Source organism: Mustela putorius, unplaced genomic scaffold (assembly GCF_011764305.1).
Source record: "Mustela putorius furo isolate JIRA1106 unplaced genomic scaffold, ASM1176430v1.1 tig00000551_pilon_pilon_pilon, whole genome shotgun sequence".
Classification (NCBI taxonomy): Eukaryota; Metazoa; Chordata; class Mammalia; order Carnivora; family Mustelidae; genus Mustela; species Mustela putorius.
The window spans coordinates 608,060-623,792 of NW_025421412.1; the positions used below are offsets into that span (position 1 = coordinate 608,060).

A 15,733-nucleotide genomic window follows, 5' to 3' on the forward strand; every position below is an offset into this window, starting at 1 on the left:
GAGGCAAGAAAAGGGATTTTAGGGAAGGAAACACATCTCAAAATATTGTCCAACCCCCCATGTGAGGAATCCACGTCGAGGCAACACTTTGATCCCTAAAGTGGGTTGAGGCAACAGTGAGTCCGTAAAATGTCCCCACGGGACGTCCCCCAGGGACTAGCTGTCCAGGACCCATCAAGCCTCCATGACGCAGGGAGAGCACAGGGCCTGGCGCGACGGCCTCCCTCTCAGACACTCCTCGTTTTGAAATCATGATGCCCTTTTGTTTAAAAACATTCTCTCCTTTCCTCAAGCCTGCCTCCCCTCCCCTGTGTGCACGTGCTAAGTTCTTGGATCATTCCTCCACATTTAATTTTATTCATTAATCATGACGTAGTCTGAATCAACTAAAAGAGCCTGCAGTCAGCTGCTTTGTCCCGACAACTGGTGCTCCCGCAGTGGGCTGCCCGTACCCCCCACCCCAGTCCGGACGGGACACAGCTGCACGCCAGCCTTCTCTCTGCTCTGGATGCCCACGGTGGTGCCCGCCTGGCACCTGGTTGGGGCCAAAGGTGATGGAATCCAGGGTGTCCTGAGTGCTGGCCTCCCTGGTCCCCCAGCTGCTCTCGAGGTCCCATGGCCACCCCACCCCAGGAAATACCTGCTCTCTGCCCTCCTGGACCCTCTTGAGAAGAGAAAACCCCACGAACTCTCTGCCCGACACGCACCTGGGACATGCGTGTGCGTAGCGGAACCAGAGGCTCACTGTTTCCCGGCTGGGTGTCCGTGCTGCCGCGGCCCATGAGCCACTGCTACCACTGCTGCCGGCCGGACGCTGCTCGGTGGTCTCCAGAGCCCAGTGCTGCAGCGGCTCTGTTCCAGACTCTGTTCCCGGCTCAAAGGCTTTCATCTTCACCATGTAGGTTCACGTGTACCGTCAGCAAAGGCCCAGCGAGGGCCAGCACGAGCTGGACGGCTGCCTCCCCCACCTGCTCCCGGCCCAGCAGCACCAGCCCTGCCTGCAAATGCGTTAGAAACACTCATGTTCAGGCCCCAGTCCTGACTGACAGGGACCCGGACTCCATCTGGGCAGGGCCGTGCTGGGTGGACAGCTCCCAACTTGTCCTGGACTCATGGACACCACTGGGCGTCCGCACAGCCTGTCCGTGACACAGCCGCACCCCACGGGTCCGGCACTTTCCGATGGCTCCTTACACTACCTCACCCCCGCTCTGGGACTGGCACCTCAACACAGGCTCTCGAAGAATCTTCTGCAGCTCGTGAGCGACCCGCGGAGGGGTGACAAAGACCCACCACCGCCAGGTTGGTGCAGACGTGGCACAGAGACCTGGGCCCACACCTGCGCCCACAGGAGCGCTTCTGTGTCTCCCTGCAGGAGTCAAAGACCCCGAGGCCGCGTGTGAGGAAGCCCTGCGTCTTCCTCCAAAACTACTCTGTGGTGACAACATGGGGACACCGGTGGTGACAGAAGCTCCCTGCGGCATCTTCCCGGAAGGGACGATCGCACAGGGTGAGGATGTCTGCCTGAGACTCCGCGCAGGATGAGTCAGAACATGCGGTCGCGTCAGAGCCCACAGAGCACAGCCTTCTGCGAAAGCGTTCAGGCCACCAACGGCTCCTCAGGGAAGGCAGCGAGCGACCGCGGTGAGCTCGGAGGGGCGAGGGCTGCGGAGGGAGGGGTGCCCCGGCAGCGACACTGTTTCCTGTGGCGACCACACCCATGCGGACACGGCAAGGTGTCTACAGTCAGCCCGGGCGTGGGGCCAGTCGAGCTATGGTCATGAGGGCCTCCCCCGCCCTCCCCCAGGTACGTTCACCCCAAATTTCTAAATAACGTGCATGTTTCTTGATGCTTCAAGCGACACCACTTCATGGTGTCGGCAGGTCCCGCAGGCGGGCAGTCAGGGTGCAGCCCGAGCCCCCACGAGCTCCTGGAGCAGCTGCGGACGGGCCCTGTCCTTGGCCGACGCCCGCTGGACCCTCAGCACATCCCTCCCTCGCGTGGTCCCTCCCTGAACCCAGCAAAGCCAAGGCCTCCTCACTCTGGCCGGGCGAGGACGGCTGGAGGCCTGCGGGGCAGCTCCTTGCCCCGGGAAAGACATGCCTCACTCTTTCCGGATGTGAGCGAACGGAGACCGGCCTGCTGGCTTCCCACCATCTCGTGCGCGGGGCCTGGACCTTCCAGAGCCGAGCTCGAGGCCCAGAGCTGGCAAAGGTGCCCCAGCAGCAAAAAGCCTCTGGCAGCCAGGGACCGGGGCCCGCGGGGCAGGCGGGGGGAGGAGGGAGTGCGGCCACGCGGGCGGGCCAGGCTCAGCATTAGTGAGGACACACAGAGGGGCTGGGGCTGCCACCAGGCGGGAGGGACAGAGAGCTCTGGGGCTCTGGCCCACAGGCACAGGCAGTCTGGACTGGGAGCCACAGAGTGGTGGGCATCCTGACCCTCACGCTGAGGGCCAAGGGCGGGCAGCGGCCTCATCCCAGGACCGCAGGGAGCCAGCAGGAGCCCCAGTCGCACACGGGAGCCGCCGCCCGCCCCACGGAGCCTGCGCCTGGCCTCTCCTCTCCCGTCCTCACCTGTGTGCTCCTCACCTGTCACCTGGAAGAAGCCCAGGGGGTCTCGGCCTCGCCCAGGGCCACAGCCCCACCATGCCTGTGCCCTGCAGGTTCTGGGCACCAAGGCCCCCACGCCCGCCCTGTAGCTGGTCCCGAGCCTGGGCCTCACCTTCATCCTCCCGGGCTCTGACGTACCATGACTGTTCTGGGCGCGGGAGACATGGTGTCCAAAGCGGGGGCTGGCACCCTCTGTGGGGGGGAGACGCGAAGCCTTGCGGTCTCCCCATTTGGGCTCGGACAGCACAGATTAGTGCTAGGAGACAGACAAGGCCGCCGCCTATCCCCAGGGGGCTCTGCTCTGCCCCATCTGGCGCCTGGGGCCTGGCAGCGGCGGGGGAGGCAGCCTCACACACTGACCTCCGGCCCCTGAGCACGGCTAGCCCAGTGCCTTGCACCACTCCAGGGCACCCCTGACCCACTTGCTTTCTCCTGAGCGCTGGGCCGTCCCCTGGCACATCTCCCCCACGGGCCGCGAGCTCTGCCTCCACTCGGCACCCTCCCCTGCCTGCTTGTCCGCGGCCAGCAACACACAAACGCTCTCCTGTGTCAGAGAAAGGCCACGCGAGGCTGCCAGCAGGTCCAAAGCTGCGCAATACACGTGGGGACCAGAGGCAGGAGGAGCTGGAGGTCGGGTTAGCAGCCCCGGTGTGCCAGGTGACCACCCAGGTGACGTGTGGGGCCCGGCTAGGCGCTCGCTGTCAGCAGGTGGTGGCCCCACCCTCCCTTCTGCCTTCAGCTCTGCATCTCAGAGGTCAGTCCACTAGGAAGACTCAAACCAGACACCACGCTCTAAATCCAAGGTGAGGACATCCCGGGCCAGCAAGAGGTTGAGTGGTCAGGCTCCCGTGTCCTCTGGCGAACGGCCAGTGCACGCAGAGGACACGCTGGCGGCGGCAGTGGCAGGGGCTCACAGGAGCGGGGAGCAGAGAGCTGAGCTCCCCAGCCTGGATGAGGAGGGAGCGTGAGGAAGGGGCGGACACGGCTCTGTGGCCTCGCCGCATGGCGCAGCTGTGGACGCTGCGCCCTGAGAGGCGAGAGGAAGTTCACGAGGCCACGCACTGCGGCCGGAGCCCCGCGGGGGGCGCCCGCACACCGACGCCTGCCGAGGCCCATCCTTCTGGCAACTCCGCTCACCGTTCTGTCGGCGACATTCACGCCGTGTCCTGGGGACAACTCGGTCAGCACATCAGTTTACGTTCCTTCTCGTTCACCACGACTGCGAGCTCCCGGCTCTGCCCTCAGGCGCTGGGGATGCAAAATGGAAGAAGAGGCGCCCCGAGGCCTCCGGAGCGCAGGCCGCCTGCCGGGCAACAGGGGCTGCGCAGGTGAGAGGGTGTGTCCTGCCCGCGCGTCCTCACCCGGCGGCAGCGGGAGGGGAGGCACAGAGGTGCTCAGAGATGAGGACCGCCGGGCCGCAGCACTTGTCATCAATTCTCTGCGGACCGGACGCTGCTCGCTCACTCCCACAGGGAACGCACATGGTCCCGTCTGCAGGTCGTCGCGGGGGCCCCAGGCGGCTCCTCTGCGGTAAGGACGCTGGTCGAACTGCTCAGCTGCTGAAGCCCATCCTGACGGGACACTCCACTCACGGCGCCCCCCGGGGAGCCCTGTAAGGGTCGGATCTCCCAGCCCTGGTTTCTCGGAAACGGGCCATACGGGAACAAAAACATACTTTAAAAGTCAAAGTGACAGCTTGGCTTTGCAAATAGCACGGTATTCACGTGGTCTCTTAGAGAACGACGTGGCAGGGTATAAATGATCCTGATCTTTGAAAACTGTCAAAGATTAGTTTAACACGAAAATCTAAAAAAATTCCAAAAAATATCAATTAACTTCTTTGATCATAAATGATCTTTATTGAAGCACGCATATCTTATGATTCAAAACAAGTATTTTAAAAGAACGACATCCGTAAGACAAACTGACGTGAGTGTTTTATTTAAGATTATTGTAATGAAAACAAATAGACATTTGAAAGATATTTGTTATTTTAGAAAGCAGTAAGGACTAGAAGTAACTTCCCAAACTCACTGCCAGAATTAAAATTTCACATCACAGAAATGTTTGATAACAAATATTGGCCAACAGATTACAACACAAAAGTTGAATAAATAAAAAACCTTTCTGATTTTTTTATACCAAAAAATCATGAACTGATGAAATAACAATAGAAAATGAAGATTAATTTCAGAAAAAAAGGCACATCCAGGCAAAACCATCAAGGCGATCCGCAAAACGCAGCGTCCTACGTACACGGTGCGTGACCCACGACGCAGCGTGCTACTCTGGAAGGCCCGAAGCCGCGGTGTGAGGCCGGCCCGCCTGGCGGACGGGGAGCCCCCTCCACGGAGTGCTCAGTCCCCGAGGCGAAGGGCTCCCAGGGACGGGTGGCCGCACACAGGTCTCCCTTCTGAAGCCGCGCGTCCCCGCCGCTCCCCTCACGGACTCGACCGTCTCTCCGGCCGCGGCACACACCTGGTGAGGACGGCTCGCCACAGCACCGGGGCCAGCAAGAGGCTGAGTGTGGTCACGCTCAGGATGAGAAGGTACACCTGCAACAGGCAAGGCTGTTGGCGGCCACACGCGGGACCAGGAGGTGCCCCGCACACCCCACAGAGCCGGGGGCGCGTGCACACGTGGACGTGAGCGGCAGGGAGCCCTGCGCCCTGATGGGGTCCGGAGCCCAAGGGCTCAGGCCGCCAGCGAAGTGAGCACGTGGCCTCTGGGCAGGTCTCGGACGAAGCCCGGGCGCAGATGCTGCTCCTCAGCCCTCGCTTCTTCAAACCGAGCTCCATCCCACCCCCTCATGCGCGGGCACGAGGGGCCAAGCTCGGAGGTCTGAACGCTTACAGCGCGTCCCAGGCACCCGGAGGAGCTTCTGTACTCCCTTGGCCCAAATCAGGGGGCGGGTGTGCAGAGCCGGCTACTGGAGGCGGCTGGTGGCGGGCGGAAGGGGGGCTCACCGGCAGCAGGTGCCCACGGGAGGCAGGCTCGCTGTAAGCGGGCAGCAGGCACACGCCCGCCCCGGTTCAAGGCCCCACCCAAGCGGCTCACACAGGTGTGCACAGGAAGGACGAAACTAAAGTCAGGTGCGGGGGGCGGGGGGCTGGGGTCCCGCGAGGTTTGAGTGAACTACTGAGTAGAAGCTGCCATCCGTGAGCCTGGACGTCCACATCCCCAATGGGAGAGCAGCCCGTCCCTCAGCGAGAACCGTGGGCCTGGTGAACGGGCCCCGTGGTTCCGATGCGTGGGGAAGCGTGTGCGGGCTCCTGGCCCCTCCTCCACCATGACCCGACATTCACCCATTCATCGATGGCAGAATCCCTTCAACGTCCACCCTGTGTCCACCGGAACAGCAGCGTCACCGGTCCTCAGATCACTCGGGACTCACACGGGCCCTGCTCTAAAGGACCTGCCTTACCACGGTGGACGGCAGACTGTGGCCCACTGACCCTGGGGTGGGGGCCACAGCCCACAGGCCCCAGCCAAGCACCAACGTCCTGCTTGCCAAATGTAAAGTGACAACCAGGGGTCATGAGAGGGTTATCTATCGAGTTCTAACTCACGGCCAGTTTTCCAAGGGCAAACGAACGAGACTGGAAGGGAGGAGAGGCAAGAGCACAGCAGCAGCGGGCGTGCGCCCAGCCGGCCGGTGAGAAGGCCAGGCCCAGGATGATCGGACCAGAGACCAAGGGGAAGGAGGCAAGTGGGGGTGGGGGGCTCACCTTGCAGGCACCGCGAGGGGGCTCAGCACCCTGCACACTTCAGACTGTGGTGGGGAAGGAGGGAGCTGAGCAAAGACACCCCAAGCTTTTGGATCCATTGATACGCAAGAAAAACCTCCATGTATTTTATACATAGGAAGTTTCTCATCATTTCTATTGAAGTTTTCATTCCAACTCCCTGAAACTTGGAGACACGGTGTCTTCAGAAGCATCTCTCACAGCAACCCAAACTCACCTTTGACGCAGAGGCAAGTGTTGCAACGTATTTTGTGAAAAAACCCGAAACAGACCAGGGACTTCCGCTTAACAGCGTTCCAGGTCTGCCTTTTCAGCAGTCTCAGGGTTCAAACCCGAGTTCTCAGACGTAGTCCCGGCAAGGCCGGGGCTCTTGGCTGGGCTGACAGCCGTGCACGAGCTAGCGGGGAGCTTTCAGACTCAGTTTTTCTCTTTTTGCCAGAAATACCAAGGTGCCGGGGCAGCATCAAAAACGGCGTCAGCGCTCCACGCCAGGGCAGAGGCGGCGCGCCGGCCCCACGCCAGCGGCGGGAAGGGTGCTCAGACACCAGGGTCGGGTGTGTGGGCCGGGGCTCCCCAAACACACACAGAACGTGGGTGCAGACTCACCTCCCGAGAAATGATGCCCGCTCTGCGTGCTCTGCTCCCCAGCACGAAGGAGAGCTCGCTGACCTGCGCCAGCCCCGCGGCCACGATCCACTTGACGTACTGCCAGCTCTTCGGCAGGAGGACAGACAAGACCAGAGCTGCCAGGGCAAACTGCCAAGATGTCTGGGTCACTGCCTCGGCCAAGCAGAAACCAGACGGGAGCCCTTGCCTGACTCACTGGGGACACGTGCAGAAGAGCCCAAGGGACAGAGACCACGCCGAGTAACACCAAGGTTCAGGCTCACTAGCAGACAGCTGGGCTTCCCCCAAACGAAGTCAACAGCAGTAGATACCGGGCAGCCCTCAAGGACACCTCACTAAGGACAGCACCGTATCTGTCACGTGAGCAAAGTCTAGAGCAGCCCGGAACCCGTGGGGCAAGCGCCACAATCGCCTGGGACTCGGGCTCCTTCAAGTCAGGGGTGCCTGGGCGGCTTTGGGTTCACTGTCCGACTCTTGATCTGGGCTCGGTCCTGATCGTGGGGTCGTGAGATCAAGCGCCCGTGGGGCCCCTGCTGGGCAGCGTCTGCCGCGTGAGATTCTCCCCCTCTCCTCCCATCCCCGTTCACAAAACCGGTATCTTCAGTCAACGTCTATCATCTACAGAGGCAGACAGCCACCGGACAGGTCCCGGGACCCCCAAATGAATGTTAACGCGGCAACTGGAGAGTCTCCCGTCACAGGGGACCGGCAGCCAGGAGGGAATCCTCAGCGGCTGCTAAATGGGACATTCGTGGGGTGCCCGGACAGGCTTGGGTGGCCCCTGCCCCGCCCCAGGGCCCTGCCTGCGGCACTTCTTCTAGCTGGCTGTTCCTGAGTTACAGCCTCCTACAATAAACCACCGATTTAGTGGGCAAAAATCTTACAATAATTTGAAAACACAGCAACAGTGAGACGTACACTGGGGAAGAACATCCGAGGCCTGGGGCCTCCTGGGACGTCTGCAAGTCACGTTCCTGGCTCCGCTTTCGTGACTCCCAATATCAAACATACCCGATTCTGAGGCCAATAAAGGAAAACAAACCCCAAGGCCCCGGTCCTCCCCTGCCCAGTGCCCAGAGTGCTGGAAGGCAGGAGGGGCTCTGGGTAAGTGGCCTCATTGGAGCTTTGCAGACTCAGTGTCACTGCGGGTCGGAAGTTAGGCTCTGTGACCCATAAATCAGAAAATGACGGGTGCTGTGCCTGCCGCAAAGCACCCAGGAGACTCCATACCTTCATGATCACCACCGACAGCGTGAGGACCATCAGGACGGTGAGCTCGTACACCACGAAGGTGGGGAACACGTGCAGGCCTGCGAGGGCAAGGACAGACACGGTCACTCTCGCGGGCCCGCCCGCCTCATCCTCCAGTCCCCAGGCCGGGACGCTCAGGCTTCCTTTCTCCTCGACCCAGACAAAGCCACCCGGTGAGTGTGACCCCACGGGGCCCTGCACGCATGGCTCACGCTGCTGGCGGCCCCAGAGCCGGCGGGCCGCGGGGACAGTGGCCCCGGTGCCGAGGGCTACCCTCCAGCAGACCTCACCGCCAGCACTCGGCAAAGGCACAGCAGGCAGCGGCCGAGTCACCTTCATTTGTGAAAACATTCCACGCCAGGTGCAGACACAAAGGGAGAAGCCTGGCCACTCGCAGCCGCTTGCCGCCCTGACAAAACCCCCGAGAACAGTTTTCCCGCCGCGGCTGTGCCTGCTGGGAGGCTCTGCGTGCCGGGGAGCCCCTCCTCACTCGGCGGCCGGCCCCACACCCCTGAGGGAGGACCCTGGAGCTCACGTCGGAGCAGGAACACACGCGGCCCCTCAGCAGCCCACGTCTCCCCGTCTGACTCAGAAACACAAACCCAAGAAGACAGCCTTCTTGTCCCCGGAATGCAGACACCTCCGCCCCGGACAGCCCTGCTGCACCAACCGGGGCGGCTGACGAGCACCTGCCCCACCCCCTTCCCAGCAAAGTCCCTCTTCGCGGGTCTGCCTCGGCCTCCTCCCCAACCTGCGGTGCTCCCTGCGCCCCCCCCCCCGGCCCAGGGCGCACCCAGCAGGGCAGGATCTGATTCCGGGGTCTTCGGCCCACTGGCACGACAGGTGCGGACCAGCTCTGGCTGCACCTGTGCTCCTCCAACTCGTCACAGTGTCACCCGCAGTAGGAAGTGACCGGCGTGAGCACTCCTGTGCCCGCTTCTCCGACCATGCCGGCCTCAGATCGGGGAGCGGAGCCCTGCCCGCCCATCCCCCACCAGGCACCCTGATGCTTGCGCTGCTGACTTGCCTCAAGGTTCAGGGGCCTCCCTAGCCCGAGGGTAAGTGTGTGCTGGGCCCAGGCACACAGGCCAGACGGCAGAGGCTCTCCACTCTGGTGAGGACACTACCCACTCAGGACCTCCGTGCTCGGAGCAGAGCGCCACGTATACAAGGCTCGGGGACAGAGACAAAGTCCATGCTGAGGCACGCAGGCCACCAGTGCTCCTGCTTACGGCCTTTCACTCATTCATCCTCTCAACAGATACCACCCACGCTCCTGGGACAGCACAAGGGGCACAGGCTCCGCACGCCCACGCCAGGGCCACCGCCAACAAAGCATGGACCCCCATGAGCCTCCCGACCTCTCTGCAGATGTGAACTTCGGGACGAATGAGCAAACACGGCATGGGAACCAGAACGTGGCACGTGGTCTGCTCGTCAACACCAGCCCCACAGTCACCTCACGCGTGCACTAGGCCCGCCGATGTCAGGCGGGGCCGTCCCACCCCACCGGGGCCCACAGCGGCCTCGAGGGCACCTCCGAGAATGAGGAGGGGCTGTGCCCACTTCTGGACTCCTCTCTGTGTCCCAGGGAGGGATCCGAGAGGCTGAAATCCTTGGCGAAAAGTCTGGAACAAGAAACACGTAAAAAAAAAAAAAAAGGACACCTGGGTGGCTCAGTTGGTTGGGCAACTGCCTTTAGCTCGGGTCATGATCCCGGGGTTGTGGGCTCGAGCACCGCGTCAGGCTCCCTGCTCTACGGGCAGTCTGCTTCTCCCTCTGACCTCTCTCATGCTCGCTTTCTGTCTCTGTCTCAACAAATAAATAAAATCTTAAAAAAAAAAAACCCATGTCCCGGGCTTCATCCGTAAGGTGAGAAGTGACAGGGACTCCTCACTGTGGTCAGGCAGGTGGTGGAGGGCCACACGGGCCTGGTCACCTCCACTCCGCTCTGCCTCTAGAGCTGCCCTGACCAAGCTGCCCCAGTTCATAAGCTGAGGCCACAAGCCCATGTGACTGCATCCGGAGACAGCTTCCGGAGGTACTAAGGGTGACAAGAGGTCACAGGGTGGCTGCCTGAGCCGGCAGGACTGGTGTTCTCGTAAGGGAAGGGGACGCGGGAGTCCTCCCCTGCAGCCCTTCCTTGGTCTCCATGTGTCTATCTCTCCACCACCTGTCTGTCCCCGAGCACACTGTGTCCCAGGAAAGGACACATGGGGACCCAGCAAGCAGACAGCCACCTGCAGACCAGGAAGAGGCCTCCTCAGCTCTATGGTCAGCCGGACGCTGGCAACCGTTTGGGCAGCCAGAGCCATGGCTCAAATACTCATCAACACAGCATGGACAAGGACGCTTCGGGGGCTCAGCTGGGGAAGCATCTGCCTTCGGCTCAGGTCTCGGGGTCCCGGGATCGAACCCCGCATCTGACTCTCTGCTCAGTGTGAAGCCTGCTTCTCCCTCTCCCCCTGCTCGTGCTCTCAAATAAAGAGTCTTTAAAACAAAGCAGCACAAAGAAAAGGGTCCAGGGTCTCTCAATGACACAGGGATCACAGTCAGGTACCAGCTGTGCCGTGATGAGGAACGGAGCCGGCGTCACCTCGAGCAAGAGGGACACCGGGGCGGAGTCTGCACTGCCCCCCACCAAGCGCACCTGGGGCCCTCCCGCCCTCTGAGGGTCCCGCCATCTGGACTGAACCCCCCTCCCCGAGCGGCTGCTACCTCGGCATTCAGCCCTCGGGGGGCCCTCATTCACTCCAGGCCCCAAACTGCCCTTTGCTGGTCACACTGGTCTCACTGCTCAGAGCTCGGTCAGGCCCCTCGGTGCCCCCGTTGTGGTTCTGGGACCCCAGGGTCACTCGCCCCGCCCAGAACGGACTGTGGCCCATGGGCCCTCCAGTCCTCCAGCCCCCACAGGGCCTGACGCAGGGCAGGGGTCAGGGACCAGGTTCGTGTGCACGTCACTGAGGCATCGTCCCAAACAGAACACTTCCGTGTTGCTTGGAACGCTAAAAAGAAAGGCTCTGTCCCGAGTGGGGGGAGGGTGCACACGCTTCTCGGCTGAACGTGATGCCAGAAACATGCGGCGCCATCTCGTCGTTGGGCACCTGCGATCTCTGCGGGTCAAGAGCCCTAACGTGAGGAAGAGCCCAGCGTGCCTGTCGGAGCGCGTCTGCAGGGCTTCCTCATCGAGCCAGTGCACGCTGCCGCAGCCCCGCAGCCAGGACGCGAGCCACACGGGGTCAGTGCGATGCAGCCCCGGGGGAGTGCGGCCCAGGACCCAGTCAGAGGGAGCCGGCACCTGTCGGCCTCACGGGTCCTCACCGAGAGAAGCAGCGGTCGGAAGGAGGGGGCAGGATGCGGGGACCTGGGGACAGGAGGGACAGAGACACACAGACCCAGACACCAGGACAGCGGACAAGCGATGGGGTGGGGACGGATGGGGAAGGCAGCGTGAGGGGCACGTGTGGGCGAGAAGGTTCTCTCGGAACACCGCGGACACCCATCCCCTACAGCAGCGCGAAGGGTCTCATCTTGCCGGGTGACAGGCGGTCTCCTACCCTGCACCCTGCTCTCAGGACCTGGCCGCCCGTGCTCTTCGAGGTTCTGGGTCTCGCTGGGGTGGCCCCGAGCCCGTCAGCGGGTACAGGCGTGGTGAGGAGCTTCCTGGCGGAAGGCGGCCACTGCATGGTCACGCCAGGTGAAGGCGCCCGACAAAGGGGCACTGGCAGAGCAGCTGAGTTTTCTGGCATCAAAGTTAATCTTCCCTCCCTAATGTCCCGTTTTGGTGCTGACTTTAAGCTGCTAACCTGCTGGGCACCTGTGCCTTTCCCACGGAGTTGAAGGTGGGGGTTGTCCTCCCCAAGGGCATCTGAGCACCCCCGGAGTATGGCCGCTGACCAACAAGTTAACGTTCCCGAGTGCAAATGCCCCCTTTCTAATAAGATCTCTCTGCAGACCCCAACTACTCTGGAGCTGTTCTGGCTGCACAGACAGAAATACGTGAGTAGGAGAAGTCTCACAGCCACCACGTGACTGTCCCGGTGTGCAAGGGCGGTTACCTATGGACGCGAAGAAGATGATAACCAGGAAGTCGCGGATGGGCTCAATGTAAGCCACGACCTCCTCGGTGACCATGTGGCCTTGGGAAGAGATGAGCGCGCCGGCCAGGAAGCAGCCCAGCTCCATGGAGATGTTCAGCAGCTCCGTGACCTGGGGGGAGACGGAAGGGCCACATGTCACTCACAAACAGGGGGTGGGTTCACGCCCAAAGGCAGGTGTGTCGTCACAGCAAAGGCTCATCTTGAAGTCCCCAGAGGGGCCTCTGTGGGGATGAGCGGAGACACACAGAGCAAGTAAATGTGAGTTGAATCTGCCATATACAGAAAAGAATTAAAATATTTGAAGTAATCATTCAAATTTTTGAATGACAATATTTTTTAAAGTTTATTTTAAATATTTGTGGCAGATTTTTTTATCCTGACTCGGACTACCCGACTATGCCAAGAAAACACGTTCACGTAAACCGTTGCATCTCCAGCCAAGGGCAGGTCGAGGGCAGTGTGGCCAGCAAAGCCCGAGGGCACAGGACCCCAGACGGGGGCGCCCGCATGTCCAGCGGCCGGGCCGCCGCCCAGGTCCGGGTTCCAGGGCTCCTGCTGACAGCCGTCATGCGCAAAGCTTCGGGTGCGCTCCTTTGCGAGGCGATCCCGACGCAAAACGGCCTGAAAGCAGCCGCGGCGTCTTCCTCCGCGGAAGCGAAGCCACACACAGAGGCCAGCAGCCAGCAGAGAGGGACGGGAGAGAAACTCGCTCCGCAACCACGCCCGGGACGAGCCCCACGACAGAACGCACGACCTCACACCAAACACCACGAAGCCCGAGAAACCTGCGCAGGAGCGGCCGTGCACGGGGCGCCCACGGGCCGTGGCTCGCAGGCCGGGGCCCGGGCTCTCCCTGCACCTGCACCCCTGCAGCAGCGGCTCAGCCGAGCGGCCTCTGAGACCTCGCGGCTGCCGGAGAGCCCCAGAGAGCCTGGGGAGCCGGGCTGCAGGCGGGGCAAGCGGAGAGTCAGACACGTACAGGTGGACCTGCATGCCTGTGCTCACTCACACTCACACGTCCCTTCACACGAGCACACGTACAACCACACACTCGTACACACGTGTGCCCACACTCATGCCCCTGTGCTCACACCCACGCACTCACACACCTCTTGGCTTCTGACAAGGTGACCTGCGCCCCAGTGCGGCGTGGACAGCCACATGCAGCACCAGACGTCGCACACGGCCCCGCACCCCATGTACCCCGGCGCCCCGACGGCCGCAGCTCTCTGGCGAGCAGCAGAGCAGCACAGCAGCACAGCAGGCCGTCCTGCAGGAGACACGGCCTCCGACCCGGGAAGACACAACCTGCGGGGGGCCGCCGAGCGCCATCCGTCCGCCACCTGGAGCTTGGAGCGTAGGAAAACCAAGAACTTCCGTTTATTAAAAACGCTACCAAGAGAACGGACAGGACAGTCACGGACGAGAAGGTTCTAAGCAAACACACAGGACAGAGAATTTCGGCCATAAAGGAGCAGAGCGCGGAAACCCAGGGTGCCCCCTCAGAGCAGGGACGCACGGGTGAGTCCGCGTGCGCAGAAAGCAGGAGCGCGGTCACTGGGCCCGGGGGGAGGGGTGAGCCTGGGGGAGTCCGGGTTTTGGGGAGCAGTGACAGAAATGTTCAGACAGCGCGGACCGGCGCACGGTGCTGTCAACATGCGGAAAACTTGTACACGTCCATTAAAAGGGCTAAAGTGGCTGATTCTGTTATATGTACTTTTAGTACAAAGAAGCAAAGACAAAAAGTTTCCCAGAATATGTTAAAAATTCCTACAAATGAGTAAGAGAAACAGCCAATGCAACAGAAAACGACCCGAGGCTTCTGACGGGCCGGCCTCAAGGAGGGGCGTCCACCAGCTCGGGAGGGACGTGGAGTCAAAGCCTTGAGGAGACACCGCACGGGTGCAGGGGGGTGCGGAGACCCTGACCGCTCCGCGGCGCGGGGGGGGACACAGCGCGACCCTGGCGGCCTGGCGCCCACCTCAGCACCAGCAAGCCGACACCCACATGCCCAGCCGGGAGCACGCCAAGGGGAGCCGTCAACGGGAACCAAGCCCAGCAGCCAACAGCAGAGGAGGGGCTGTGTCGCACTATCTCAGGGCACCGAGGGTGTCTGAGCTGTAAGACCATCTCATGAGCGAGCTGGCCGGCACCGGACGCGCGGGGGACCCGAGCAGCTTCTCAGGAGGAAAGCAGCGGAACCTGCGCAGCCGCTGGGAAGACAGACGGAAGTCGTCCGGGCAACACGGCTTTGCCGGATGTCATTGTCAAGATGAAAATTTCTCCAGAATGGACAAAGCAATGTAAGAAAATGAAACACGTCACGCACGTGAGCAGAAGCGAATCTTAGACTTCTGCCAAGATTATAAAATACGAGTAGACGATTAAATCATACACGAGGAAACAGTTTTTGCTGAAGTCCTTTAAATTAAAATTAACCTTTTAAAACTAACCTTTTAGTTTTGAGGGAAGTGTCGATTCACCTGCAGGGTCAGAAACCGTCCAAGGAGATCTCACACACCCCTTGCCCGGGCCCCCCAGTGGTGGCGTCTTCCTAATCAGGGCACGAGATCACAGCCAGGCTATGGACGCAACACGGTGCTGACACACGCAAGGGTCCATGACAAGGATCCTCCCCCACCCTCTCCTCACCTCCTGGCAACCGTAAGCTTTCCTCCATTTCTGAAGTTCTGTCATCGTAAACGTCACATGAGTAGAATTACACAGTATGTGACCTCAGGGCTGGCTTTTCCTGCTCGGGATAATTCCCTGGAGACTCATGCACCAGCTGTTTCAGACCTGGGCGGTCCTCTTGGTGCGGCCGGACCACAGCTGGTGGAACCGGGCACCTGCTGGAGGACCGGGGGGGTCTGGCTGCTGTGAAACAGCCGCTGCGCACATTCCCAGCTGAGCTTCTGCGTGAACCCGGTGGGGAGGGCAGCTGCGGGGCTGCAGGCGACGCCAGCGCCGTGGACCGTCTGCGGGGCTCTGACAGCCTCTCCCCGTTCTCTCACTAGGAGCATATCCTTTAAGTAAGAACGCTGCTTCTGAAATGAACCTATTTTTTTTTTTTTTCAAATTTTCACATTAAGGCAAAAGAAGCTACACTGCTGACCAGCTTTGTCGTCACCGGATGGGACTAAAACCTGTTGTAAACGGTTAATCCGATTTCGGACACAGCTGTCCCAAAGTCTGGGACAGCGTAACGCGGGTGATGCCGGCAGTCCACACGGCTGTCGAAGCCAGGCCGACCTCCTGCAGTCCCACACCTGAGGAGCCCTTTCCACCAAGTGCCTAATGAACGGGGGCAGCTGGGACGTTCAGTCCGCTGCTCAGGTCACGACCTCAGGGTCCTGGGATCGAGTCCCGCGTCAGGCTCCCTGCTCCACAGGGAACCGA

General features: G+C 61.3%; 1 protein-coding gene across 8 annotated transcripts in view; it reads right to left on the reverse strand.

Moving 5' to 3' along the window:
* Window positions 1-4,535: 4,535 nt before the first annotated feature.
* TMCO3 (transmembrane and coiled-coil domains 3) overlaps window positions 4,536-15,733 on the reverse strand; it is a 35,992-nt gene continuing 24,794 nt past the window's right edge. For all 8 annotated transcript variants that reach the window (XM_045081254.1, XM_045081257.1, XM_045081256.1 and 5 more), the window contains 4 exons: window positions 12,293-12,443; window positions 8,214-8,293; window positions 6,963-7,112; window positions 4,536-5,165 (listed from right to left, as the gene is read on the reverse strand). In XM_045081254.1, the coding sequence (XP_044937189.1) occupies window positions 5,052-5,165; window positions 6,963-7,112; window positions 8,214-8,293; window positions 12,293-12,443 (495 nt within the window). In that variant the 3' untranslated portion in view covers window positions 4,536-5,051. The remainder of the gene's footprint in view (window positions 5,166-6,962; window positions 7,113-8,213; window positions 8,294-12,292; window positions 12,444-15,733) is intronic.